The following is a 27,573-nucleotide window of genomic DNA, read 5'->3' on the forward strand; positions in this document are numbered from 1 at the left end:
CTCCTCGGTGACTGGAAGAACTGGTGGTGGGTGGGGAATGACGTGGTTGCGGGAGGATCTCAGATCAACTCAACTCAGCTCAACTCAACTCAGCTCAGCTCGCGGCTTCCACAAACTCCCTGCCCAATCTCTCTCTCTTCACTATCTCCCCCTTCACTCTCATCAACCAGCCTGTTGATGGGCAAATAGAATTTTCTGCAAATAACGGCCGAAGTTCTTAGAACATCTGACCTGTTTAGATCTGTTCATCGCACCGGTGCATCCATCCGACTCACTCAGTTCGCCTTCCCCCTCTGAACGAAAACCCCTCCTTCCGCAAAGCTGCCCCGCCTCTCTCGACAGGCACATCTGACAATCTCACCATGTCGCGCCATCGCGTCAAGGCTGTAAGCTACGATGAAGATGACTATGACGACGGATACTACTCCCCCGACCCCGAAGAGCAGGAGTTTCTAGAGCAGTGCACGACCGAGGTGCTGAACCAGCTGCGTGCGGGGGATCCCTCGGTCACCGCCACCCGCAGCGAGGTCCAGGATGCACTTTACCACTACTACGATGATATTGAGAAGTCGGTGAATTACCTTAGAGGTGCGTGTTTTTGCTGCCAGAGGATGAATTCCTCCTCCCCGGGCTGGTATCTCTGTTGCAGAGACCCAACTAACTACCGCATTACTTCGCTCCAGGCAAGAAGCTCAAGGAACTTCAGAAGAAGCAAGCCGCTCCTCCTGCCGCCCCGAAGACGAAAGGGACATCAGGTAAGCCTTTCTTGCGACGTTCTTCAATCGTTTTGTATTTCTTTCTCGTCGGTGGTTGGGCTCGGGCCCACATAGCAGTGGTGTTCTTCTGGGCTATTTGGATATCTTCACCTTTTGGAATGTGAGTACATGAAGTGTCCTTCTTGTTAAACTGGGTGTATGTGCGACTGGTCCAAACTGACGTCTTTCTTGTCTTCCTCGCCACAAAGCTCTGGGACGGTTTTTATTCTAACAGGCCTTTTTTCTGTTCCAGTGCCGGTTTATCCCGCTCCTCCCCTAATGTTTCCTTCCCCGGCGGCACACTTCTCGGCGGCAGACTTCTTTCGCGACGCTCCCTGGCTGAATGTCCCGGCACACCGCAAGGGTGAGATCCTTGTGGAGCCGCTGTACCCTCGACTGGGTCTTCTGGGCGGTGCGCCCGAGGGCGCGGGTGGAGGGAAAGTGTCGAAGCTGGCTGCGTTGGCTGCTGCACGCAGGAAGAAAGAGGGTGACAAGGCTGCGACTGCTGCTGCTGCTGCTGCGACCCCACCTGCGGCTGCGGATATACCTGATGCTGAGAAAGCCCCTCCGACGGCCCCTAGTGAACCGAAAGGTGCTCCGTTGTCTCTACGCGAGAGGCTGGCGGCCAGTGGCAAGTCGCAGAAGCCGGCATCGGAGGGGCTGCAATCCCTGCGTTCCCTCGGCAAAGGATCTCGTCAGGGCAGCTCCTTGTCGAGCAAGAAGACTACACCGGAGCCGACGCCGCAAGAAAGCCCTAAGGAGGAGGAGAAGGAAGCTACAACTACGAGCCCAGAGCCGAAGCTACCTGTGACCGGCAAGGAGACAGAGCAGGCTGCCGTGAACATCCGCGCACCGCCGTCCACTTTTGCCAGCGCCATTGTCGGGGTTGCGACCCGGCCGAAGATGACCGAGCCCAGCCACTTATCCGCAAACACTCTTGACTTGATCAGAATCTACGGACAGGATCTCGCTGAACCCTTTGACTTTGCAGGCCCCAGCCCCGACGATGTTGTCATCAACGCACAAAGCTCTGCTAAAGGTTTGGCTATTCGGCGCAAGATATAGGATCTCCCCCTAATGGACGTGCAGGCTTCAAATCGAAACAGCCTGCTTCCAAATCGGCAGGTAACAAGAAAGCGCAGGCTGACCTGACGGGTGGGATGAATGACCTCAGCGTTGAGGAGAAGGTGAATATCAAGAGCAAGAACTTAGATGTTTTGTCAGAGTATAGCAAAGCGGAACGGAAGAGAGCGATGAATTTCGCGGTTATTGGTGAGTAAACTCAGCCCCCAGCGGTTTCGATGGTATCGCCTGCTAATAGCAGGATAGGCCATGTTGATGCGGGAAAGAGTACGTTGATGGGCCGCTTGCTTGCTGATCTGAAGGCGATCGACCAGCGCACGCTCGATAAATACAAGCGAGAGGCAGAGAAGATTGGGAAAGGATCGTTTGCTCTCGCCTGGGTCCTGGACCAAGGTGCGGAAGAGAGAGCGAGAGGGGTGACTATTGACATCGCCACCAACAAGTTCGAGACGGAGAAGACGGTGTTTACGATTGTCGATGCTCCCGGCCATCGTGATTTTGTGCCCAACATGATCGCCGGTGCCAGTCAGGCTGACTTTGCCGTCCTTGTGATCGACTCCAGTATCGGCAACTTCGAGTCCGGGTTGAAGGGACAGACCAAAGAGCATGCTTTGTTGGTGCGGAGTATGGGCGTGCAGAGGATCATTGTGGCTGTGAACAAGATGGACTCTGTACAGTGGGACAAAGAGCGTTTCGACGAGATTGAGCAGCAGGTCTCGTCTTTCCTGACGACTGCCGGCTTCCAGCCCAAGAACATCAACTTTGTGCCTTGCTCTGGTATCAGCGGCGATAATGTCACCCGACGCAGCGATGACCCGAACGTGTCGTGGTACCAAGGGCGCACCCTAGTTGACGAGCTTGAGGCCACGGAGCCTTATTCCCATGCGGTTGACAAACCCCTTCGAATGACGATTGGTGATGTGTTCCGTGGTAGCGTTCAGAACCCATTGTCGATATCTGGCCGCATAGATGCGGGTAGCTTACAAGTGGGGGATCAAATCTTGACCATGCCCAGCGGGGAGACTGCCACCATCCGGAGCTTGGAAGTAGACGGAGAACCCAGTGACTGGGCCGTGGCGGGTCAGAACGTCGTCCTGAACCTGGCCAACATTGATCCCATCCACCTTCGATCGGGTGATGTGGTCTGCCGGGCGTCCGCGCCGATTGCCAATGTCACTTCCTTTACGTGCAAAGTGTTGGCCTTCGACCACCTGCTGCCTAGCATGGTGGACATCCACCGGGGTCGTCTGCATGTGCCGGGACGGATCAGTCGGCTCGTGGCCACTCTGGATAAACAATCTGGCAACATTCTCAAGAAGAAGCCCAAGATTGTGGCGCCAGGTACAGTGGCGCGGATTGTCGTGGAAATGGACCAAGCGGTGCCTCTAGAAGCGCCTACGCGGATTGTTCTTCGAGCCGGAGGCGAGACCGTGGCCGCTGGCTTGTTGGAGTAGATAGAAGCAGACGGTTATAACGCATGTAGATGCAGCATTTACTACATAGACAGTTCTTTATTTCTTCTACTGTTTTCTGAAGTCTCAGGGGGTATACTGGACAATGACTCGCCCTGAGTATCCATGTGTGATGTCCATTTTGCCAGCCTGGCCTGAACTAGATAGAGGATCTCGGAGATGCCACGACTGCCGTGGCCGTCGTAGTCCCTTCTAGACTAGCCCTGTCAGACCCTGTGTCATCCTGACAAAACCAACTGAAACTGGCCTTAAGCGTCACGGACTCACGGGTCTTGGACAGAGTGGCCGCAACTGAAAGCAAGGGAAGCCGGGAAGCCTCCTGAGTGGAGAGGTATCCACTTTCCTCAAACTCGAGACCCTGGTGGCTTGTTTATGAGTCAAGGTGTTGATGATGAGGATGAAGAAAAGGCCGGAGTAGGGATAGTGGACAGCCACCCGACCCCGCGGACAGGAAAAAGGGACAGTTGTCTGATTCCTGTAGGTTGATAGCAATGGAACGGCGCAAGAATGAGCGGAATGAGCAGGATTGGGACCGGAGAATACGGTCTCTAGTACTACACCTAAATGACCAACTGGCCAGATCGGGACAAGTTCGAGTGTCTGGCTCCATGCAAGGACGAACCTCGGGAAGGCGGAGCAAGCGAACAAATCGGAATGCGATTCTAGCAAGTTCGACGAACCGCCTGGAAAATTGGGCTGGCAGAATCCCGGGCGGTGTTCCTGCATTGCTGAGTCAGCCAGTGCCCTGAACGCGCTCTCCACCAATCACAGCACGAGAAGTAACCTTAAATGCCATACCCGCGAAAAGGCCAGCATGGCCGCTGCGCTTTCTTTGCCGCCGCCATCCCATACAAGAAGGAACATACAAAGCTGGCTGAAGCTCCCTCCAGACATTCTTTCTTTCTTCTCTTCCCTTTCCTCGTCGCCTTTCTTTTCACCCAACCTCTCCTCCCCTCTCTCCCTTTCATCCTCTTTCTTTTCTTTCTCTTCGCGTGACAGGCACGCACTGTTGACGAGAGAAAAGGGAGTTTCACATTTTGTGATCTCGAAAAAACCATCGCTACGTGTCCTGTGGTGAGGACTGTAACTACACACATAGACACATACACAAACACACATACCTACCATGGCGCGCGTCTCCGCTCGCCAGGGTGCGGCCAAGCCCTTCACGGCTTGGACCACCGTTTTCTATCTGCTTCTTGTTTTCATTGCGCCTTTGGCTTTCCTCGGAACCGCACACGCTCAGGATGATTCGTCAGTACAAGACAACTACGGCACTGTCATTGGTATCGATTTGGGAACCACCTACTCGTGAGTTGATCCTACCGAAGGAGCATGTGCGGTGTTTGTGACGCGAACTGAGACTAACCGGATGACCTGCAGTTGTGTCGGTGTGATGCAGAACGGCAAGGTTGAAATTCTCGCCAACGACCAAGGAAACCGTATCACCCCCTCCTACGTTGCCTTCACCGATGAGGAACGTCTCGTCGGTGACGCCGCCAAGAACCAATACGCCGCCAACCCCCGCCGCACCATCTTCGACATCAAGTGAGTTTATTGTCTGGTTGATTGAGTGGAATCTATTGTGCTAATATGCTGTCTAGGCGTCTGATTGGTCGCAAGTTCGACGATACCGATGTTCAGAAGGACGCCAAGAACTTCCCCTACAAGGTCGTCAACAAGGATGGCAAGCCCGTTGTCAAGGTCGAGGTCAACCAGACCCCCAAGATCCTGACTCCCGAGGAGGTTTCCGCCATGGTTCTGGGCAAGATGAAGGAGATCGCTGAGGGCTACCTCGGCAAGAAGGTCACCCACGCCGTTGTCACCGTCCCCGCCTACTTCAACGACGCCCAGAGACAGGCCACCAAGGATGCCGGTGTCATTGCCGGTCTCAACGTCCTCCGTGTTGTCAACGAGCCCACCGCCGCCGCTATCGCCTACGGTCTGGACAAGACCGATGGTGAGCGCCAGGTCATCGTCTACGATCTTGGTGGTGGTACTTTCGATGTCTCCCTTCTGTCGATCGACGACGGTGTCTTCGAGGTCTTGGCTACCGCTGGTGACACCCACCTTGGTGGTGAGGATTTCGACCACCGTGTCATGGACTACTTTGTCAAGCAGTACAACAAGAAGAACGACGTCGACGTCCGCAAGGACCTCAAGGCCATGGGTAAGCTCAAGCGTGAGGTCGAGAAGGCCAAGCGTACTCTGTCTTCCCAGATGTCTACTCGCATTGAGATCGAGGCCTTCCACAACGGCGAGGACTTCTCCGAGACCCTGACCCGTGCCAAGTTCGAGGAGCTGAACATGGATCTGTTCAAGAAGACCCTGAAGCCTGTTGAGCAGGTTCTCAAGGACGCCAAGGTCAAGAAGTCCGAGGTTGACGACATTGTCCTTGTCGGTGGTTCCACCCGTATCCCCAAGGTCCAGGCTCTCCTGGAGGAGTTCTTCGGTGGCAAGAAGGCCAGCAAGGGTATCAACCCCGACGAGGCTGTCGCTTTCGGTGCCGCCGTCCAGGGTGGTGTTCTGTCTGGTGAGGAGGGTACCGGTGGTGTCGTTCTGATGGACGTCAACCCCTTGACCCTCGGTATCGAGACCACTGGTGGTGTCATGACCAAGTTGATCCCCAGAAACACCGTCATCCCCACCCGCAAGTCCCAGATCTTCTCCACCGCCGCCGATAACCAGCCCACCGTTCTCATCCAAGTTTGTAAGTTGAATCGTGTTGATGTTTTGGTCCGTCGGACACTAACCGGGTTCTAGACGAGGGTGAGCGTTCCCTGACCAAGGACAATAACCTGCTCGGCAAGTTCGAGCTTACCAGCATTCCCCCCGCTCCTCGTGGTGTTCCTCAGATTGAGGTCTCCTTCGACCTCGATGCCAACGGAATCCTGAAGGTCAGCGCCAGCGACAAGGGCACCGGCAAGGCCGAGTCCATCACCATCACCAACGACAAGGGCCGTCTGTCCCAGGAGGAGATCGAGCGCATGGTGGCCGAGGCGGAGCAGTTCGCGGATGAGGACAAGGCCATCAAGGCTAAGATCGAGGCCCGCAACGGACTGGAGAACTATGCCTTCAGCCTGAAGAACCAGGTCAATGACGAGAACGGGCTGGGTGGCCAGATCGACGAGGACGACAAGCAGACCATTCTGGATGCTGTCAAGGAGGTGACTGACTGGCTGGAGGACAACGCTGCCACTGCCACCACGGAGGACTTCGAGGAGCAGAAGGAGCAGCTGTCCAACGTGGCGTACCCCATCACTAGCAAGCTGTATGGCTCTGCCCCGGCGGATGAGGATGACGAGGCGTATGGCCATGACGAATTGTAAAATAAGTTATTCTTAGAGGGATTGTTTAAGGAGTTTGCATTGCTTGATTGTTCAAGACCAACCAACCTTTTGGTTTGATAGTTTAAATATGATACCTATCCTAGATGCTCTCATCGATGCTCTCTACTTGATCCGTTACTTGAATGAATAGAGTTAGACTCCCAGACTAAAAGTCCGACTGTATTTGAGATTGATAGTCCATTCATACAACCTTTTAAGCCGAAGGCACCTCTCCCCCACCACCCTGCGAGATAAACTCCCGCACCACATCGACAATCACCTGATGATCATCCTCCTGCTTCAACCCACTGACCACAATGACGCCCACCACCCCATCCACCCCGCGCACCCGCACCGGGAACCCCCCACCATGAATGGCATAATCATCCGCCACGGCCCCGCCATTACTGGACCGCAGCGCATACTTCCTGACGAACGCCGCCTCCACGCCTCCCTTCTCGGCGTCCGCCAGCGTGGACAGGAGCTTGTTGCGCATCAACCAACTGCTCACCCCCCAGCGCAGCACGGTGTTCCGCTTCCGGCGCACCCACACCTCGTTGTCCGGGATCGTGCCGGGCTCCGTGGCGCACTGGAAGACGACGTGCGGCGGGACCGGTTGGTTGTCGGTGAAGGCGGAGGGTAGCGGCGCCGTGGTCAGCGTGATGCTGATGAGGGCCGGCTTGCGCGAGCTGGCCGGGAGGCTGAGGATCCGGTCCCGGAGGGCCAGGCCCAGGTTGAAGGCCGTCGTGGCGGTGAAGGTGCTGAAGATTAAGGCCGGAGAGGTTTCGTGGGCGGTTAGGGTTATTGGCTTTTTTGGTTAGTGTTAGTATTTTTTTTTTTGGAGGGATGGAAAGGGGGGATTGAGGGTGGGGGATTGGGATTGGGATTGGGGGCTTGAGGGGAGGTGGTTGAGGGCTGGTTACGTACGTCGGTGCTGACTTGGGTGAGGGGTCGGTCTTCCATTTTGGTGGTTGTGGTGGTTGTGGTGGTTGTGGTGGTTGTGGTGGTTTGGGTCTGGGTATAGGTTCAAGGTAGATTGGTGGGGAGGGTTTTTTTGTTTGGGGGGTAAGAGGTGAAGTCAACAGTGACAAGCTGGGATGAGGGGTTTTATACCTATTGTACGGAGGACCGGTGTCCTGTCTCCACGTCCCAGGCCTGCATCGGGGTTCGCCCGCGGGGAATTGCTAAGAAAAGGGAGTAGGCAGTAGGAGTACCGGAGGAGGGAAGGTCCAACACGAAGAAAAGTGGATCAGGGCCGATGACGTCGGAGTTGCGGTTCCGCGGTTCGGGATTGGAAGGTGGACTTTGTTTGTTCTGGTCTTCGGTGAGATTAGAGAATTGTGTGTGTATGTGTCTATGAATAGTGCATCTAGTAGTGTAGTATGTAGTAGTTGAAGTTGATGTGTAGTAACGTTACTAGGGAACGAAAGGAAAGAAAAGGTTGCATAGTATCATCTGCATTGCTCCGCTTCTTCCCCTCTTTCCTCTCCTCTCCTCTCCTCTCCTCTCCTCTCCTCTCCTCTCCTCCCCTCCTCACAACGCTTCGCTCAATCATCTCCGGTAGCAATGCGCCACCTCGTCAAAAAAGCCTGTGATAAATGCATTGCCCGCAAAATCAAATGCAGCGGCGCTCGTCCCTGCGACGCTTGTCGCCAGAACCCCAAGCAGGTCATTTGCACCTACCTCAAGCCCGTCCGGCGCAGAGGTCCCAAGGTGCGACGATTGTCGAGTCCCAAAACACATGCAGTCCCCCAGTCCCCAAGTCCCGACGATGCTCCCCCAAAGCACCACACTACAGTCCCTCTGGTAGCGTTGGCGTATGTTATTCAGCTATACCGGCAATCCTCCTACGGCGTCTGGCCGGTCATCGATGCCCCCGCTCTCCTCGAGAAGCTCAAATCAGCACCGCCAGTCGACACTCTCTGTCTAGCTCTGGCCCTCTCTGCCGCCACCATGGCTCAGTTGCAACTGTCACCACTGCACACTTCAAACGCCACCGTCGACTGCACGACCCTGGCAGCCGAGTGCATGAGGCTGCGGGACGCGAGCTCCTATCGAGAGCGCCCCGACGTGCGAAGTGTCCTCGCTTCGTTCTTCCTGCATGTGTACCACGCCAAGATCAACCGACGCCACACGGCGATGACCTTCATACAGGAGGCCATCCGGGGGGCTAGGCTTTTGGGTTTGGATGCCGGGGGCATGGCCTGCGATGTTGATGTGGTTGCCAACAAGGAGGTGGTGTTTCTCCTGCTCTGGATCTCGGAGAGGTAATGGTGCTGTCTGCCGAAGGGTTGCTGTTATTGACCGCTCGCAGGGGCTATGCTATGCATCTAGGGCTACAACCGTCCAATACGCTTCCCGTCGTGATCCCTGATCTCGGTTCCGAGGGTAGTGCAGAGGTGAAGGGCTTACTGCAGCTGGGCCGGCTGTTTGCAACCTTCGATGTGACCTGCAGCGGGCGTGGGAGTGCAAGCACTCCGGAGTGTCTGGCAGAGGCCGAGGCAACATTGGCAGTACTATCTCGAGGGCAAGAGGGTGGCCCGTCAACGCGTCTGGCGGACTACTGCATCACTAAAGAATGGATGCGCACGATGATCTGGCAGAAAGCACTGTCGCAGCGGCTGCTCTCGTCGACTTCTGGCACGGAGCTCATGACCTTCCGCTTTCCTGCAGTCGTCGGCCGTTCTCTCCTCTGCTCTCTGCAGGGGTTTACCGAGTCGGACCTGCTCCCATTGGGTCGGGATCAGGTAAGCTTTGACCGTGTCAGAGACCGAGAATCACGCTGAAAGCGGGCAGTTGTTGAAGTGCTTCGAGGTGACGAACTCACTAGCAGATATCATCCTGCTGGCTGGGTCGAGCGCAGTGCACTCGACCTTGCAGTGGAGGCCGCAGGACTTTCTGCATGCTTTGTACCAGAGATTACTGCCCTTCCTGGAGCAAGACCCCATGCTGAAGGCGTTGCTCCGGGCTAAGACTGCTGAAGCTTTGGTCAAAGCTCCTGCGCGTTTGTTGGGCCTCGGGCATGATGATAACAGGCTTGAGGAGCAGATCTTGAGCTGTCAGACGGAAGAGTCTGAGGAAGCTAATGTGGAAGATTTCTTCACCACTCCATGTCGGATTGAATCGGTCATCTGATCTGAAGTGGCTGTCTACCTATGCTGCACAGAATATTCACACCTTCAGCAAGATGCTGGCTCACTCTGATATCTGGAGCACAATTCTCCCCGCAATATCGCCCTTCTCCATCTCCTCATAAACTTGAGGCAAATCCTTGAACGGTCTGACCTTGATCTCAGGCTTCACCACCCCGCGACGGACTAGATCCACTGCCTCCATACATTCTTTCAGTGATCCGACCAGGTTGCCGGTGATCCGAAGCCCTTTGATCACGATGGTGGCGATCGGCGTTTGCAAGGTTGGCCGTCCTGGCGGGATTCCCACACAGCTCAAAGCCCCTCCGACTCGTAGCATCTCGCACGCATGAGCGAAAGCTTTGGCGCTGCCTGCTGTTACTACTGCGGCATGTGCACCAAGTCCAGTGATCTCATGGACGCGCTGAACCGGGTCCGTCATGGTAAAGTCAATGAATTCGACAGCGCCCAGCTTGAGGACAAAGTCCCGCTTGTCACCGGCATCTACGCCAATGACAAGTGCTCCTTGTGCTTTCGCATATTGCACTAACCAGTCAGCATTCTATGAGGATGCTCTGCTCCGATACAACTCACCTGCCAAGTGCCCGAGGCCTCCCCCTGCGCCGACCGCCACTAACCAATTGCCCGCCCGGATGTTTGCATTGAGAACAGCCTATACAGTCAGCGATATACTTGTGGCGAGTGAGGTGAAGTACCTTGTAAGCCGTCACACCAGCGCACAGAACGGGGCCAATGACTTTAGGATCGATATCATCCGGCAGGATCGTCAAGTAGTCAGCATCCAACGCGATGTACTCCTGGAAGCTTCCATCCTCATGATGGAGGTGGTTGGTGCTTTTGAGGCAGTACTGCTCGGTTCCGGCTAGACAAAACTCGCATCGTCTGCAGATCCGACTTGAGAATCGTATTCCGACAAGCCCTCCGACCTCTAGGTCTGTTCCACACCCTGGGCCGAGCGCCACAATCCGTCCCACGCCTTCATGGCCGCCCACATGGGGGATCTTGATGTTTGTGATGGGTGTGCCCTCGGACGAAGCAGCCGTGCCGTTCTTCGTGTGCAAGTCTGCATTTCATGGATTTTAGTATGGGTTCATCATCGAAACAGTGTACTCACCACTCTGGCAAACCCCTGTGTATAGCACTTTGGCTAGAACCTCATTGTGGCCCGGTGTAGGGACGGGGTAGTCCTCGCGGAACTCGACACTGCCCCCGAGTTCGTTGACCAGAGCTACGGTCTGGATTTGAGGGATGGATTCCACGGTCATTGCTGTTTCAACAAGAAGATTGTTTAGTATGAGCTGACGGTGAGAATGTGTCCTGGTGGGAGGTTTAAGTAGACCTGGCGGTCGTCCAATTTGAGCTTCAATCTGGTTCGACTTTGGGGCCTATGATGCTATTTCTCCGATTGGCTTTTATTTGCATTGATTGAGCTCTGCAGACTGTGTAATTCTCCGAGGGGCCCAAGCATTGCATGCGGAGAAGAGGTCAAGTCACGGGGTGGTTGATGGTTGCTTGCTTTGTCTGTTCGTGTTCTTCCCCGCCTTTTGCTCTTCTCCTCACTCCATGCACATCATACTCCTTTCCCATCTACCAATCTATCTGTGAACTACCCCTCACGGTGGCTAGATGCATGCATCATGCAGCAATTCTCCGAGGGTTTTCTCCGGTTGCCTTACCAAGCAATGACAGGCTTTGTGCATGCTGTTCAGGACTACTTTTGGAGTCTTGTCTGGCTCTTCACCCCACACCCTACGCAATGGTTCGAGATTCCAAACTTGGATGCTGCGATAGCCACTTGAATTGATGGCTCTCTTTTGACCTGAGCGGTTTCTCCATCGCCTTCAACGCTCATTGTCATAGGACACAATGATTGTCTCTACAGCTACGATTGTCTCTAACACAAGCCATCAAGATGCCAGGCTTGCCTTGCGACTATGGGTCATACATCTCAGCTCGATCTACTCAAACTTCGACAATCTATGTCTGTGTCCAACTTTGTTTTCTTCAGCTCTATCATTCGACAAGGCAGATGGCTGAGACGAACGTCAGCCCCTCTAGACACAATGAATATAGTGGGCTTTTTCAGAGCTGTACAAAGCATAAGGTCTACTTCGAAGGGATCCGATCCGGGACAGCAACTTGACAAAGGTCGGCTCTTTGTCAAATCATACAATCTTATTGTCCTCCTTCGGTTGATCGGTGTTTATCAAGAACTAACGACAGTATAGACATCAATCCCAGTTTGCAGGCAATCATGGAGAGTATAAATGCTACGCTACCGAAGCACTCTGCTTCGCCGGCCCATACTTCCATCGCCATCTCCCTCACACCTCTGTTATTGACACCTCTGCCGACACCCTTCTGGCGCCTTTACGCATACGTGTTGTAGAAATCCCAAAATGGAGTCTAGTAGACCTGCAAGCCCCCCCAATCCGCAGCCGGGCGAGTCAGCCCCTCCCCCCGATCTGGAGAATATGCCCGTAGAGCTGTTCTGGCAGATGGCGCAGCACCTCCCGGTTGAAACCCTGACCAGCCTCCGCACAGTATCCCGGAAGGTAAGCGCCAAGGCACGGCAGCCCTTCGCGCAGTGCGGCTTGCGCACTCTGTCGATGACCCTCGATGTGCGGGGCTACGACAAGGTGGACGAGATCGCCAACCACGAGTTCTACCACAGATTTCCTCAGCGGCTGGCTGTGTATCCGCCGGAAGCCCCGTGCGACAGCTTCTGGACGGATGCGGCGCTGCGCAAGCTGGGCCAGACCCTGGAGCACCAGCTGGCGCGGTGCCGGGAGATGGTGCTCTACTACGGCGCGCCGGACCAGGTGGACCGGATGGACGACATGCTGAGCCTGCACGCGCTGTGCCGCATGCTGGCTGTCAGCCAGATCCCGCTCCGCTACCTGGTGCTGTTCCGGCGACAGGCGCCCGAGCGCCGCGCGATCCAGCTCCTCGACTGGCCCCAACCGTACCTGCCGCCAAACATCTCGGGCATCTGGACCGAGCTGCGCCAGCTGCACGTCTACGAGCCCGAGGACAACGGCGCCATCGAGTACCTGCGGGTGTTGCTGCCGGCGATCCTGCAGAACGCGTCGCAGCTCGAGGAGTTCAAGCACGTCGTCTCGCCGCGGGTGTTCTTCCGCTCCTACGTGATTCCCCTGCGCTGCGCGATCTGGGCCGATGAGGATCCGTCGCTGCGTGCGCCCGCGCCGCTCAGGCGGGTCGAGGTCGCGGGCTCGTACATCAACCTCGAGGACCTGATGGGGTGGCTGGGAAGGTACGGCCCGACGCTGGAGCGCGTGCAGATCTGCGTGACGTACGCCCACGGCAGTGCTACGCTGTGGTCGGAGGTGCTGAAGCATATGAAGGAGGTCTGTCCCGTGCTGCGGTATGTGTCGGTCGTGACGTGCCGGCGGTCGCTGGGCTGCGTGGAGTCGGAGGACCGGGGCCAGATATTGGAGGCATTGGACCGGATGATTGAGACGGCGGAGCATGCGGGCATTTAGGTTGTAGCCGTAGTAGCCAGCTTTCGTAGCCAGCTTTGAAGCGACGTTACGGAGGTAGATCGTCCTTTGCCGTATTTCATACATCAACATCTTGCTTACTGTAATGTCGCCCAACAGCTCAATATCAAAACCAGACTGAACCACAATCCATTCCTACAACCAAAGACTATAGTACTTATCAATCTCCCTCTCCAACCTCCCAACCATCAACAAACAAAGAATCCAAATCCAAACCCCAATAACCCAAGTCCAAATAAACAACCCAGCCCCCTCCCCCACTCCCCAAGACCATCCCCAAAGACCATCCCCCCCCAAACCCCCGCTAGGCTAGATATTATAAAAAGAGAGAATCAAACACAAACCCCCAACCCCACCCCGACCTCCCCGCCCACAACCCTCACCTGACTACCCCGGGGCGGCACCCCATCCTCCCAAACAATCATCTCCGACGCATTCCCACTCCCCGGCCCCACCGGCCCCATCGGCCCCATCGGCCCCAACCTAACTCTATAACCCCTAAACGGATCCCCAAACACATCCGACAGATCGAACCACACCTGGCCCGGCCGCTCGAGGTAGTTGTACGCGAAGATGGTCTGCGGCGCGCCCGTGTACAGCCCGTTCGCGACGGTGGTGAGCTTCAGGCTGATCCTGCCGGTCTGCGCGTCGTGGCGGTACGGTTCCGTCCAGGTGGTGTTTTGGGGCAGACAGGTTTCCGGGGGCGTCGTCGAGGAGACCGGCGTTAGGTAGATGGGGAAGAGGCATGCGTTGTGGATTGTGGCGTTGGCGGGTTTGATTGGGGGGTTTGGGAGGGGGGTTGCGGTTGTTGTTGTGGTTGTTGTGAGGGGGAGGAGGAGGGGGAGGAGGGTTAGAGGGTGCATTTTTGGGGTTGGGGTTGGGTTCGGTTTGGGTTTATAACGAGGAGGTGAGGGGGGTGGTTCAGTTGTGTGCTTGTTGTGTTGAAGGTTGGTTGGTTAGGGCTTGGTGGTGGAATGAGGTGTATTGTGTATTGTGTAGGAGCTGGAGGCGAAGGTGTTTATATAGCTTCACTGTACCGTACGTCTAGCTCATTCTTTCCAGTGAATAGTGTATGCGTATGCTATACAGCTGGACACGTCGGACGGCTCGGATCACTGTGCGATCTACTCATGTGCGGTTACGACATGGCCGACGTCAGTTGTAACTGTCGGTTCGACTGTGCTCCTTCATCGGTTGTACAGAAGCTATACTGGAGTACAAGCATAGGAGTGTGGGCAGAGTATAACAGAAAAGGTAAGCAATATCTAATGTGTCTTTCCAATAAAAAGGTACAGTCTAATGTACACTGTGCGGCAGCGAGTCTAGCTCTAGCTATGCATCTATACACCCTACACATCTATCACCGCCGACATGCCCAACGGGATATTCCCCTCGCGCGCGACCACCTGCATCGACCGACTCGTCAGCCCGCTCAAATGCACCGTCGTCTCGAACCCCGCCCGCGGCACGCTCTTCACGAAACTCGCCTCCCCGTCCGTCGCCACCTCGTAGATCGCCCAGTTGTCATACTCTGTGGCCCCGTTCCAGCTCATCGACACCGTCGCCTGATCGTCCGACGTGCGGATCGCCACCACCGCCGGCGGCCAGAACGGCGTCGCCTTCCACGGGCACTTGAACCCGCGGTACGAGGCCACCGCGTTGTCCTCGCCAAACTGCGCCGTCAGCACCGCCCGGCCCTGCGCGTCGTACTCCTTGACCCGCGCGATCGACCCGTACCCCAGCACCACATGCCCGGACTCCGGGCTGAGCAGCTGGAAGCTGCCCTGGCTGACGCTGTGGATCACGTCACCGGCGTCCGACAGCGCGCGCAGCGTCGACACCTTGTGGGCGACCAGGTCGACGTAGAAGCTCAGCCCCGTCGTCGCCGCCACCGTCTCCGTCGGCGTGTTGGCGTTGTTGAACAGGCTCAGCACCATGCCCTCGGCCGTCTGGTTGTAGACGCGGATGTCATGCTGCCACGAGAAGACCGCCTTGTCGTCGATCTCGAAGTCGCCCGTGTTCTTCTCCCCCTGGACGAGGTTAGACCTCACACATCGAAGGAACTCAACTCAAGCACGAAGATCAGGATGCACTTACACTAAGCCGCCACATCACCGTGCCATTATTATGAATATAAAACCCGGACCAGTAATGCCGCAACGAGATGATATACCCCTCGTCCATCAACTCCACCGAGTTGATATGATACGCATCCCACGGCTTCTCCTTGGTGCCGTACTCGGCGCCGAGCCCCTGCTTCGAGATCTCCAACGGAATCTCCGCGAGATGCTCCAGCGCGCTCCACGCATACACGATCTCATTCGTGGCGATGTCGATCTCAAAGAACATGCCGTCCAGCATGTAGTCGTCCGGCGCGCCGCCGATGGCCGTCAGGTCGTGCTGCGTGACGTTGTACGCGGTCACCAGCAGCGTATTGCGGTCCGTGATGTGGCTCTCGTGGAGGTCGATGTACGAGTCGCGGGGCTCCGCGAACGGCGACACGAAGTTGCCCCCCAGCGTCACCGTGTAGATCTCCCGGTACGTGTTGTCGAGGATGTGCACCGTCCCGTACCCGAACCCCAGGTCCGTCATGTCCCCCGCCCAGAAGGTGAGCACGTCCTCGTTGTACAGCCGCTGCGTCCGGAAGTTGGCCGTCACCTCCGGCGGGCCCTCGTACACCAGCTGCCCGTCTTCGTCGTAGATCAGCGCCGCCGTCCCCAGCCCTTGGTTGCCCCGCGGCCCGACGAAGATGTACCCCGGGTCCGTGGCGCCGGTCTTGGTGACTTTGAGTTGGGGGGGCAGGAACGCCGCGGTTCGGTATCCGACATACGGGAAATTGTCGGCCGCGGTGGGGGGTGCAAGGAAGAGGAGAAGGTGTAGCGCCGCGCTGCTGGCGAGGGCGAGTGTGCGGATCATGCTGGTCGATTATCGATCATCGGCGATTTGTGGGTATGGTGTATATACAGATGGTTATATACGGGGGAGGGGGGTAAAAGAGCGTATCCCCAGAGGGCGGAGGGAAGGACTGGTCGAAAGAATGACAGAAGTCAACTGTAGAGAAGACAGCGACGGTTAAGAAGAATATAAAACATCGCAGAAAGCGGGGGGGGCAAAGAGATATTAAGACAGGGACGGCACAGAGAAGGGAAGAAGAGGAGGGACTGGCCTCAAGGCAGTATAGTTGAGTGGACTCGATTTGTCGGATCATCCCCCGGGCGGTGATGGTTCTTGCCTGTTCCGGTAGGCGGAGAGCGGGCTAGACCCCTTGATTGGTGGTCGATGGCCACCGGACGCGCAATGGATTGTCCTCTTAATCTCCTGTCTTCCATTTCGGTTAATTGAGGCTGATCACCATGCAGAACAATCGTTTATTGATGGCTTTGGACCCTTGACGTATGTTGCAGGAAGGCAGGCACTCGATATTTCTGCATGATGTTGGATTACATTGACTAGTGGCTTACAATTCAGCAGTGGAATTGACAGCTCATGTCCGGCATGCTTTCCCTAGCCGCCCATGATATCATTAATCACCACTTCAGCAGCAGCAGCAGCAGCAGCAGCAACAGCACAAGACTTACGTATCCCATGTATTCTGGCATATTCTCGCTATCTTTGGATGATTGCAGAGTACGTTCAAGCTCAAAACCATGGCATTGAACAGTACGTCTTCACGTGGAAGAGTAGATCGACGGTATAGATTACCAGCATGCCCTACGCATATTGAAAATTCAAGCGACTGAATCCCTCTGATGACAAAAATGTCTCGACAAATGCAATCCGAGTCTATAACTAATTAATCTATAGTTCACGTCGATCATTATATACATCCCAGAAAACAAGGCAATCCTTAAAGACACATGTACAGGCATTTAAGCCTTGCACATACGGCCCGACTCCGACACGGTCCAGTACTCACTGCCCACACCCTTGAGAACATAGAACACGTGGTCAGGATCCCACTTGTTCTTGATCTGGGTCAGGTTGTCGTAGTTGGAGCCGAAGAAGGTCTCCTGCCAGTTCAGCTGGTTGAAATCCGCCTCGTTCTGGTAAGCACCAGCGCCGGGAGTGGCGGCCTCGAGCTGCGGCACAGCCTGGTGGGTCATCTGGTACTGCTCCTCGACCATCTGAGACCAAGGGGCAGTCTCGTTCCACGCAGCACCAATCTGCATGGTCACGGCCGCCTTGCGCCACTCGGGGAAGATAGCGTTGGCGACGTCGTTGGAGCTGGTCACGTTGAGACCAACTCCGACAGCGATGATACCCTCGCTGGTGATGTTGCGGAGAGCAGAGACCAAGGGAGTCACGTTGGAGTCCAGAACGGAACGGGGGATCAGGCGACCACCATAGTTGTAGGTACCAACATCCAGGTTGCCGTAGGGAAGAGGACCCATGTACTTCTCGTAGTGCTCATAGTACGAATCGTACTCGGTGTAGGAGACAGCATAAGTGATGCCCAGGTCGGTCAGGGCGGAGAGGAAAGGTGCAAGGATGGTCTTCACCTCGTCGCTGGTCTTGTTGAAACCGGTCAAAGGGTTGATCAGGAAGATGCTGTTGGTCATCTCGTAGATGACGGTGGTACCGGCATCGATCATAGCGGGCAGCAGCTCGTGGAAGCGAGCGACGGCCTCGAAGAAGACGTCCGTAGTGACGTTGGCCGCGGTGAACTGAACGCCAGCACCGGAAACGGTGGCATCGGGGTAGGCCTTGACGGTAACAGACAGAACAACGCCATAGTTACCGGCACCACCACCGCTGAGGGCCCAGTAGAGGTCGGTGTTGTTGGTGCGAGACGCTGTGACAACATCGCCAGCAGCGGTGACGACCTCGAAGGACAAAGACTGATCGGCTCCCAGACCGAACGAGGTACTCAGAGCAGAGTGACCACCACCCTGGAGATAACCTCCGGCAAGACCGACGGTGGGACACTCACCACCGACCACAACGTGGCCGTTGGCGTGGACAGCATCAAGAACCTGGAATCCCATGACACCGCCACCGAGCTTGTAGGCAGGGCCAGTGTAGGTGGAATCGGACCAGTCAACATACTCAATGTTGTTCAGGTGGTGGGTCCAGATGGCCAGAGCACCAGCACCGGTGGAACGACCAAGATAGCTAATGCTGCTGTTAGCCGTGGATCGTCATATGTCAACGTGCAGAGAAACTCACTCATGGCCAGTGTTCCGGATGACGATACGGATGTTGTTGGACTTGGCAAAGTTGATAGCCGCAACAACCTCATCGCTAGACGAGACGTTGACGGCATAATCCACATAGTTGCCAAGCAGGCAAGGTCTATCCACGGAGGTGAAAGGATCGCAACTCTGGTTGGCGAAGTAGGTTTGCATCACAGACGAGGAAGTGTCCATACTTTAAAGCGGCGTGGAATTAGCTTGGTTGATGCGGCAAGACGTGTGCATGTCCTTTAGGAGGGGTGTGAACTTACTGGGTCTGCGGGTAGTACCAGTTGCTTTGCAACTCCTTGCACGCGGCAGCATCGTAGTTGGGAGCATGGCAAGGAGTACCAATGGGAACAGTCGCAATCAAGCGACCGTTCACCGTGCTGTTCAGAGTATCCCAGCTGGACGTGGAGGGCCAGCAGTCATCACCAGGCAGACAGTGGCAATCGCCGGCGTCGGTGGCGGAGACCGTGGAAGTGAGAGCAGCAGTGGCTGCTGCCAAAGCCCAGGAAGCCTTCATTGTGAGGACGAAAAGTAGAAGGACTGCTAGAAGATTGACTGGGATGTGAAGTTGAAGATGATTAAGGGAGTAGAGGTACTTTATACTTCTAGTTGGCGAGTACTAAACGGACAGACCATATCACGATCCATCCAACGAGCTGAGCTATTGGAAGCAGGCCATCTCGGAGATGTTCCCTAAGAGCGTTTAGTTCGAGGGGAACGGAGAATAGTGGGGAAGATCCGTGGTGCGCTGCAGGCACACAGCCAGGCAGAGAATAACAATAATGTTGCAGGAGTCAGGTTAGTGAGTTAGTGAATTTAGTGAGTTTAGTCAAACGAAATCAACCAGGAGAGAGGGAGTGGTAGAACCGAGGACCGTAGAGGAAGAGTCTGGATGGAGCCTGGAGTCTACCAGGAGTCTAGTAGTAGTTAGATAGCGGGACTCAGGCCAGAAGGTGTACCGCAGCTCGGCAAATCGGAAGTCGCTCAATCTGGATGGATGCAGGCTAACTGGAAGAGGCAAAGCGCCGCACTCGGCCTGGTGGGGACAATTTCCAGTGGTGACCGAGGTCTGCCAGTGCCCACCTGGCTGGCACTCACTGTCCACTGCCAGTGCAGTGTCTGGCTCAGTGGCTCTGCTTCTTGCCTCCATCCATTCCATCTTTGGCTTCCTATCTCTAGTCTATCTCTCCCAGACTCCCACTCACTCTCTCGCTGTGGCACTGTGCCAAGGAGCCATCAATTGCCAAAATTCCACTCTTTCATCCCTCCGCCGCCTTCCGAGCCCTACAATTGGCATGCTGCCATAATAGGCTTTACACCATTCCAAAAGCCAAACTCCTTGGGCGTCATTGGTGGCTGCTGGCTACTACTAGCTAGGGCTTCTCTTTCACCATCCGGCTAAGGCGGGCTTGAAATTTCATCCGGTCATCCCTTGAATAATAATATTATCGGTTTATCGGTTTCGGCACCCGCATTGGGCAAGGCACCTGTCTCACGATGCTAGACCACAACTTCCAGCTGCTCAGCGCCAGGACCTTCTCTTCGTGTTCACGTTCAGGGGTAAAGAGATTTTGAAAACCATGGTCATGATATCTCTACTAATGATAGCTTCCCTCTGGGCCACGTACCCATAGTCACGGACTTCCGAGTGACAGCGGAAAACTTCCAAGCGAAAGAAGTCACCGATGTGTCTGCCTACCAGCTGCCGCATTCTCGACCTTGACCCACCACTGCTCTTTTCTCCTCCTCCCCCCTCCCACACTTCTCCATGGACCCAGCATCCTGTCGAAGCCAACGCTTGGGGCAAGGGATCATCCAGACTGGAGGCAGACACTGCAGATCGAACACACCGACTAAAAGACTAAGATTTAACTTAGTCGTTAACGGCGCCCTAAAGATAGACTAGATTGGCGTCATTTGCGCATGGTTACTGGATTCAATGCCATGTGGTAGTGATGATCATTTCTGCAGGGGGGAGGTTAAAGTTCTCATCTCCTCGTGGTGACTGTGTCCACAAGCGTGGCGCTAACCCAGAAGCCCAGAAGCCCAGAACCACTAGACTACTATCGAAGTGACCGAACCTGACCTGCCCATCGATCGGACCAAGCCGCCCATTGGGAAAGGGACCGCATTGCCGCTGGGTTGCAGCTGCCATGCTGGAGTTACATTGGCTGTGTCGGAATTGGAAGGGAAGGGTTAGACTCAGAAATTGGAGGAGGAACGAAAATTTTGGCTGGGTGCTCGCCAGTCCGCGCCACGGTTCTCTGGCAACGCCAGTCTTAAATTATCTTAACTACTGCCATGACTGCTGTTGGCTGCTGCCACTGCAGTGCTTCGTCTGCTTCCTGCTTGCTTGTCCTCGCCAAGTCACCGTCGACAGGGCCACAAAACCGTATTTCCCCTGGACCCGAAAGCTTATAAAACTGCAACCCCAAATTCGGCGTTTTCAACCCTCCGGAGATATATCTACCTCGTACCTGGCACTGAAGCAATGAGGGTTGCCAGGATGTGCTCCTTGTCAAGATGAGTTCCGACAGTTCTTCGAATGCCGGCCCGGCCCTGTTGAGTGGTCTCTGGGCGGCCGTCGGCATCACCACATTCATCCTCATTCTCCGCATCGCTGCTAAAATCAAAATTCGTCACTTCCACATTGACGATGTGCTGATGATTGCGGCCCTGGTAAGTGATTCACCTGCGGCCTTTCTGCTATCAATTTACCTCTAATGCGATGTCTGTCTCCGTCTCAGATCCTAACCCTCTCTTCCATGGGGCTTTTAACCAATTCCGTCCGGCATGGCTTTGGCAAAGACCTCGAGACTCTGGAACTGTCAGATTTGGAAGCAGTGTTGAAGGACATTGCCATCCAGGTACCGCTCGTCACGTTCAGCACCGGAATTGCCCGTTCCTCGTTCGTTCTCTACTTGCTCGGAATCCTTGGCGGAAAGAAACCATACCAGATCGCGCTCTGGACAGCCATGATGCTGCAGCTAGTCTGCAACATCATCGCCGCCGTTTTACCACTCAGTATTTGCCGCAATGTCCGAGCATTGTGGGTTCCCGGAACGGAGACTACCTGCGGTAACACGGTTGCGGTCATTCACTTTGCCTACTTCCAGTCCTGTACGCATCTGATCCCCTACACATTTGACCGAAACTCTGGACTGATTGTTTGAACCAGCCATCAATACCGCGACCGACTTGTTCCTGGCAGTTTTCCCTACTGTGATCTTTTGGAACCTGAATCTAAAACTTCGCATCAAGATCAGTTTGATCATCCTGCTGAGTCTGGGTATTGTGTAAGTGGACCATCCCTCGTTTGATCGGCTCGCGCTAAGACCGCACCACCAGCGCTATGATTGCGTCTATTATCAAAACCACCAAACTCGACCAAGTGCCCAGTGTGACCAATATTGGCGCGTCCGGAGGCGTGGAACTGATCCGCTGGGGTTACACTGAGAACGTGATCATCATCATGACCTCATCCATCCCTTGTATCCGACCACTTTTGATCTCCTCTGTGAGGAAATTCTCCAGCAATGCCAAGTCACGCTCCTACGAGCTCACTGGACCCTTCAGCGGCAACAAAGGCAATACGAAAAATGGCACTGCGCCATCACAGAATCAGGAACGGAGGGATGATGACGCCGACAGCGTCGAACAGATCCTGCGTGAGGCCTACCAGCAGAACTCGGCGCTGGAGGCCGGCCGTGGTATTACGAAACAAGTCGACATCTCGGTAGTGTCTGATGGGTCATCTTTTGGACGATGATCGAGCACTGAACAACCTACTTTGACGAGACCATTCTCTCTTTAGATTTCTATCTTTTCTTTCTCTTCCTTTTCGGTCCCTATTTTCCGATAATGTCTTTCCTCTTCTGGGCATGTGCGGTATCTAGAATACCATACTGATGACGACGGGCACGACTGTCATGGTAGGCAGTCTACGACTATACTTAATGAATTTGGTTTCACTTTTGGGAGAAATTTATATACCTGAGGCATTAACATTGCCATTTCCCTGTTTCTGCTTGTCAGCCCTGGAGATTGAGATGGTGATGGCAGCGGGATTGGCTGAAAGCCACCCCCACCGTGTCATTTCCCAAGAGCAAGTGACAGCCAGCCGATGCCCTGAAAAGCAGGATGTCTCAGTGGTGAACCATGGAACAGTAGCGATCTATTGGCATACGGAACCGTGGAGCGAGGGAGGAAGGGAGGGAGGGAGGGAGGTTCAAGGGAGAGCGTGCGGTGTCTCCACCCGGCCTGATTAAACTTTTTACGCAGTGGCCACTGCGCGCCAGCATCCATGAATCCATCGATTGAACCCGGCTCTGCACCGGCCGGTGCTTGCCCGAACGGTATGTTGGCCCGTCTCTGCTGCGACAACTCGACAAGGACCTGAATTTGGGGTTTGCGGAGGATGTCCCTATCTTATCTCCTCTGTCCTGCGATCTGCATGATCTGCTTTTTTGGTCGGTCTCGCCGGGGACGGAGTTCAGCGCTTTCAGTTCCCCGGTGACTGGGGATACAGAATGAACAGTGATCGAGCAACCAGAGACTTTTTTTTCTTTTCTCGAGGGACCCAGTTTGCGCAAGGTGGCAAGGGAAAAGAGTTCCGCCAAATTGCCGATTAAAATTTCCTTTGTCTTTCTGGCCGGTGAATCGAAGCGTCTCTGGAAGCAACGCCTTCTGGAACGGACGGAAGCATCAAGCGTCGACAGAGGCAAACTCAACTGCAAAAGCACCTCAAGCCTAATCGACTGGATATGACGAGATAGACCCGCACCCATGTGGTGCAAGTGACGATCTTCGCGTGTGAAGCATACTCAAAACCACCGTTCATCCATAGTTGCTTCAATTTTGGTTTTCGGGACATAACCTCAATCCGTCCAAATTCAAACCCATATTTGTGTTTATGTTTTGGATCTGAGGTCAATCACCCATGTTATGCAGATCCGCGCCGGAATTCCCGATCATGTTGAACGAGTCATGATGACTCCGACCCCGAAGCATTGGACGGTCTGTTGGTGGCACTGTTTCCAATTTCTCTGTGTCACTCGATCGTATCGTTCCTGGAGTGTGGCCTCCATCCAGGGAGCTATTGAGTCAAGTGTCTTGTGCTACAAAGCTCGGCATCCATCGTATTACCCGTACTGATGGCTTCGGCTTGTTGACTGTTCCCGTTTGGTTCACCCTTATCCTCGTAGACAAAGCTTTCTCTGCGCAGTCGGCTTTAGGGACTTGGGGGCTAGGCCCGACGATGCTATTCTCAGAGGTGGAACCTGCAAGGATGCAGTAGTACAATCCTGGTGCGCTTCACGTTGGTGAGCTCGTGCAGGAAATAAATTAATAATAAGCTTGACTAGACTCAAGTCCTTCTCGGAGGCATCCGGACTAGTCTAGACTGTCTTTGCTTGACGCCGACAGCCTCGGAGCAGAGAGTAGATGGTGAAGACTCCGCGGACCTTTTCTTATCCTCGCCCCTGAGCCGAGGCACCATTGCAGCCTGGCGGTTTCATGCCTTAGGCATCAAAAATTGAAGATCAGGTGATAAGCTTAACCTTTTCTGGAAGAGGATGTGCAAATAGGCAGCAACCTTCATGTACCCAAGTCATACTAATCCACAATCAATCACCCTACTGTTCATCAAGTTTGTAGGACATTTCACCTCACTTATTACAAATCTGGATGAAGCTTCTGGCTCACTATCGTGATGTCACAGTCAAATAACCACAGAGTCATATCTTGACCTTTGCCTCGATTGGGTGGAAGAAGGCTTCTCCTGCCAGGCCACCAGACACCCGCCTACTATGCTTCACCATCTTGATTATGATTATCTTCATCCTCCATTTCAGTGATCTTACTCCGGAGTACATGCAGCTACAGAATCGATGATTCTTATCCACTCCAGCTGATTCAGCCCCAACTTCAGTCCCGCCAATCATGTGCATCTAACATGTCGATCTTCTGATTGCGGGGTAGCCTATCAATCGTGATCTCTTTCGATGCCAGCAAGCAATCCCAGACCAAAGGTGGTCGCTGCTTCGATGGCTAAGATTTCGAAGCTCTGGCTTGGAAGTCCATCCAGACGCGAAAAAGCCACAAACTCGTCGCAACCCTTTTGAACCACTGTCATCCTGGCCAAGGCTCTTCGGTGCAACCGTCACGATGGCTATCACGTCATCGACACCCAGATTGTGCCAATCCAGAGCCAACCACCAGCCCAGAGTCGAGCGCATCAAGACTCAAGCTTGAACTCTCACTGACAGCTTTTTTACACTAGAGCTGCGTCTATGACTTGATAGCGGGGGACACGGCAGACAAGGCCTGGTCAGACAAGTCATACACAGGGGCCTTCCCGCACTGACACCGCGTGGTCTGTTATCTGATTGCACGACAGGCAAGAGATATTTGGGATGAATGGACGGATTCCTAGCCTACTATCATCGCCCAATCCAGCCCTGGCACGAGGAACGCGCAAGCGACAATCACGGAATGACAGGGGTATAACTTGAGATTCCCATTATGTCCCGCCTCTCGGCCGGTTCTACATAACCACCGTTCTTGCGCTGTCTGCTTCTCATTTCTCTCGGGATTCTTCCGGCTTGGGCACGTTGATCTCGACCTGTACACGAACCAGCCGGCCAGCGATTGAGCCATCACGATGGGGCGAAAGCTTGGTCTCTTCCGGGCTATTTGCCTGGTGTCTGCTAGTTGCATGGGCTCTTTTGCCTTTGCCTTTGACACCGGTGTCATCAGTGGGTGATACCATGCTCAAGCTCAATAGTTTAATCTTTGGATACTCATACAGTTCCCTACATCAGGCGGCGTCCTCACCTTATCCTCATTTCAGAATGATTTCGGATATACTACAGCTCAGAAGACCTCGGTGAATTCCAATGCTGTTTCCATCCTTCAAGCGGGCGCTTTCTTCGGCTGCTTCTTCACGACTCCCATTGCGAAGTATCTCGGTCGACGACTTGGGCTCATTGTTAGCTCCTTGGTCTTTACTGTTGGCACCATCCTGCAGGTCGTCAACTCCCACACGCTGGGCACCTTCTATGCTGGTCGTGTTATCGCCGGACTCGGCATTGGAGCTGCTACTGTCTTGATTCCAGTGTACGCGGCCGAGATGTCGCCCAAAGAGCTCCGGGGTCGGCTCGGGGCATGCTTCCAGCTCTTCTTCACTCTGGGGGTCATGATCGCATACTGGGTGACATACGCTGTGGCCAAGGATCAGCCGTCCGCGACCAAACAATGGCAGATCGCGCTGGGTCTGCAATTGCTGCCTTCTTCCCTCCTTCTGTTCGGGATGTTGGCCGTCAAAGAGAGTGCCCGCTGGCTCGCGTCCAAAGGCAGGATTGACCAAGCCCGGGAATCGCTCAAATGGGTCCGCGGCGGCGAGGAGACCGAAGAGCTCCAACAGGAGTTCGACGAGATCCTGGCCGGCATCGCGGAGGAAGCCCGCATCAAGGAGGGCTTCACTCTCCGCGAGCTGCTCCTCCCGGCCAACCGGTACCGCCTGTTCATCGCCTTCACCATCCAGCTCGCCGCTCAACTGACGGGCAATACGTCATTGGCATACTACGCGACCCAGATTTTCTCGGCGGTCGGGGCCGGCAATTCCAGCAAGCTCGTGACGGGCTTCTTCGGGCTGGTCAAAGTGGTTGGCGTGTGCGTCTTCCAGCTCTTCGTCCTCGACCGCGTCGGCCGCCGCTGGCCGTTCATGGTCGGCGCTGCCGCCATGGGCTCCTTCATGCTCATCATCGCCTGCGTGCTCGCCACCCACCCGACCAACGCGTCAGCTACGCACGCCTCCCCGGCCGGCATCGCCATGATCCTTATGACCTACTGCGAAGCCTTCAGCTACAACATGTCCTGGGGTCCGCTCCCCTGGCTGTACGTCGGGGAGATCTTCAGCAGCCGCATGCGGGAGATCGGGGTCACGGTGGGGGCGGCGTCGCAGTGGTTGTTCAATTTCATGATGTCGCAGATCACGCCGCATGCGATCGACAACGTCGGGTGGCGGATGTTCCTGATGTTTGCCATCTTCAATTATGCGGTGGTGGTCTACGCGTATGTATTTTTGAAAGAGGTACGTTTTATTTGTCTCTTGGCTTTCCAATCGGCGTGTGATCTCGAGTAAGCTAATTCATTGCTTCCGGATGTAGACCTCGCAATACTCCCTAGAGGAGATGCAGCATGTCTTTGGTGGAGATAGGTCTCCTGCGGCTGAGAAGATCGTAGAGACTGGCGAGGCGGGCCGGGCCTCTGGAGAAGCAACAGAGGAGACTGGTGGGCACACGCATGTCACGACGCCGAAGGTGGAATGAGACCGGGGTCAGTGGGGGTGCATATGGGTGGGGATGCTTCCTGACCGTCATCGACAAATTTGAGCTCGATAAATCTCATTATCTAGACAGTAACTGAATGAGGACTTTAATCCTCTTTGCTTTTGCTGCGAGGGAAAGAACGAGCTTGTTGCGCACGCGTCTTTCAGTGAGTTATAGTGTGCCCGACAGGTACGGCTACTCTTTCTATAAAGGATCCGCAGTGATCGGTCTGGATTTCACTGCCGCTGAGACTGGAAACCCAGAAATATGGATATTAGAGTTGAATACTACGAACGCGATCAAGTGAACCGAGACAATTGCTCTTGATACTCGCCGTTTGTCCGATACCACCCTTGTGAGGCGATGAACAGAAGAAACAAACAGTTTAAGCAAGGATGTCTACATCTCTTTTCCTCTGAGGGGTCAACATATGCCTGGTTTGTAATAAAGGAACAATAGAGAGTATTTCCGTATCGAAGAACTCTGATCGCAAGTACCTTCGGCCTTTTTTTTTTCAAAGTACGGCCCTCAGAAATCCTAATGTAGAAGAGGTTCTTAAGCAAGCGGTTTGATATAACTTTGTAAGTAAAACATCAAGTCCTTGAGTACCACTCGCATCTATTGTATCTCGTTGGACCGGGAGTGGGTTCGGAGAGAGTGCATGAGTGTGGTCAATAACAGCAGCCTGAGCATCTACCGCGCAGTACATGCATTGCAACACAATCCAAACTTGACCTTCTCGGGGTGGGGG

At 54.7% G+C, this 27,573-nt stretch overlaps 11 protein-coding genes across 11 annotated transcripts; 6 read left to right on the plus strand and 5 right to left on the minus strand.

The window, feature by feature from the left end:
- The first annotated feature begins 106 nt into the window (after window positions 1–106).
- BO66DRAFT_379884 (putative translation elongation factor EF-1 subunit) lies at window positions 107–3,343 on the plus strand. Its single transcript, XM_025645877.1, has 5 exons — window positions 107–588; window positions 684–755; window positions 1,009–1,794; window positions 1,845–2,027; window positions 2,085–3,343. The coding sequence occupies exons 1-5, from the start codon at window positions 363–365 to the stop codon at window positions 3,290–3,292; spliced, it is 2,475 nt and encodes an 824-aa protein (XP_025501039.1). The 5' UTR covers window positions 107–362; the 3' UTR covers window positions 3,293–3,343.
- An 805-nt stretch (window positions 3,344–4,148) lies between these two features.
- Window positions 4,149–6,743, plus strand: bipA (Hsp70 family ATPase KAR2). Its single transcript, XM_025653072.1, has 4 exons — window positions 4,149–4,621; window positions 4,694–4,858; window positions 4,915–6,020; window positions 6,074–6,743. The coding sequence occupies exons 1-4, from the start codon at window positions 4,437–4,439 to the stop codon at window positions 6,637–6,639; spliced, it is 2,022 nt and encodes a 673-aa protein (XP_025501040.1). The 5' UTR covers window positions 4,149–4,436; the 3' UTR covers window positions 6,640–6,743.
- Window position 6,744: 1 nt separating this feature from the next.
- Window positions 6,745–8,017, minus strand: BO66DRAFT_394017 (DUF967 domain protein). Its single transcript, XM_025647888.1, has 2 exons — window positions 7,567–8,017; window positions 6,745–7,447 (listed from the first exon to the last, which is right to left on the minus strand). The coding sequence occupies exons 1-2, from the start codon at window positions 7,600–7,602 to the stop codon at window positions 6,854–6,856; spliced, it is 630 nt and encodes a 209-aa protein (XP_025501041.1). The 5' UTR covers window positions 7,603–8,017; the 3' UTR covers window positions 6,745–6,853.
- A 188-nt stretch (window positions 8,018–8,205) lies between these two features.
- Window positions 8,206–9,774, plus strand: BO66DRAFT_329697 (putative C6 transcription factor; the record flags this gene model as incomplete). The annotated part of the gene is made up of 3 exons (XM_025644036.1): window positions 8,206–8,906; window positions 8,954–9,386; window positions 9,436–9,774. 3 exons carry the CDS (start codon window positions 8,206–8,208, stop codon window positions 9,772–9,774), a joined length of 1,473 nt encoding a protein of 490 aa, XP_025501042.1.
- Window positions 9,433–11,056, minus strand: BO66DRAFT_379894 (zinc-dependent alcohol dehydrogenase; the record flags this gene model as incomplete). The annotated part of the gene is made up of 4 exons (XM_025645878.1): window positions 9,433–10,316; window positions 10,365–10,443; window positions 10,487–10,854; window positions 10,906–11,056. The coding sequence occupies 4 exons, from the start codon at window positions 11,054–11,056 to the stop codon at window positions 9,835–9,837; spliced, it is 1,080 nt and encodes a 359-aa protein (XP_025501043.1). The 3' UTR covers window positions 9,433–9,834.
- Window positions 11,057–11,944: 888 nt separating this feature from the next.
- Window positions 11,945–13,435, plus strand: BO66DRAFT_394019 (uncharacterized protein). Its single transcript, XM_025647889.1, has one exon. It carries the CDS (start codon window positions 12,191–12,193, stop codon window positions 13,292–13,294), a length of 1,104 nt encoding a protein of 367 aa, XP_025501044.1. The 5' UTR covers window positions 11,945–12,190; the 3' UTR covers window positions 13,295–13,435.
- Window positions 13,436–13,650: 215 nt separating this feature from the next.
- BO66DRAFT_287659 (Bys1 family protein) lies at window positions 13,651–14,109 on the minus strand (the record flags this gene model as incomplete). Its single annotated transcript, XM_025643146.1, has 1 exon — window positions 13,651–14,109. A coding segment is annotated over one exon (459 nt), but the record flags the coding sequence as incomplete, so codon positions are not given.
- A 477-nt stretch (window positions 14,110–14,586) lies between these two features.
- Window positions 14,587–16,417, minus strand: BO66DRAFT_473663 (arylsulfotransferase family protein). The gene is made up of 2 exons (XM_025653073.1): window positions 15,410–16,417; window positions 14,587–15,342 (listed from the first exon to the last, which is right to left on the minus strand). The coding sequence occupies exons 1-2, from the start codon at window positions 16,226–16,228 to the stop codon at window positions 14,662–14,664; spliced, it is 1,500 nt and encodes a 499-aa protein (XP_025501046.1). The 5' UTR covers window positions 16,229–16,417; the 3' UTR covers window positions 14,587–14,661.
- Window positions 16,418–17,063: 646 nt separating this feature from the next.
- BO66DRAFT_355425 (putative isoamyl alcohol oxidase) lies at window positions 17,064–19,352 on the minus strand. The gene is made up of 3 exons (XM_025644852.1): window positions 18,756–19,352; window positions 18,479–18,679; window positions 17,064–18,424 (listed from the first exon to the last, which is right to left on the minus strand). The coding sequence occupies exons 1-3, from the start codon at window positions 19,007–19,009 to the stop codon at window positions 17,182–17,184; spliced, it is 1,698 nt and encodes a 565-aa protein (XP_025501047.1). The 5' UTR covers window positions 19,010–19,352; the 3' UTR covers window positions 17,064–17,181.
- A 1,286-nt stretch (window positions 19,353–20,638) lies between these two features.
- On the plus strand, window positions 20,639–22,449 carry BO66DRAFT_160789 (uncharacterized protein). The gene is made up of 4 exons (XM_025642221.1): window positions 20,639–21,171; window positions 21,240–21,612; window positions 21,671–21,788; window positions 21,841–22,449. Exons 1-4 carry the CDS (start codon window positions 21,016–21,018, stop codon window positions 22,259–22,261), a joined length of 1,068 nt encoding a protein of 355 aa, XP_025501048.1. The 5' UTR covers window positions 20,639–21,015; the 3' UTR covers window positions 22,262–22,449.
- A 2,704-nt stretch (window positions 22,450–25,153) lies between these two features.
- BO66DRAFT_355432 (putative MFS sugar transporter) lies at window positions 25,154–27,291 on the plus strand (the record flags this gene model as incomplete). The annotated part of the gene is made up of 3 exons (XM_025644853.1): window positions 25,154–25,247; window positions 25,314–26,584; window positions 26,661–27,291. 3 exons carry the CDS (start codon window positions 25,154–25,156, stop codon window positions 26,820–26,822), a joined length of 1,527 nt encoding a protein of 508 aa, XP_025501049.1. The 3' UTR covers window positions 26,823–27,291.
- Between the last annotated feature and the right edge of the window lie 282 nt (window positions 27,292–27,573).

The sequence above is a fragment of the Aspergillus aculeatinus genome, assembly GCF_003184765.1.
Source record: "Aspergillus aculeatinus CBS 121060 unplaced genomic scaffold BO66scaffold_44, whole genome shotgun sequence".
Lineage (NCBI taxonomy): Eukaryota > Fungi > Ascomycota > Eurotiomycetes > Eurotiales > Aspergillaceae > Aspergillus > Aspergillus aculeatinus.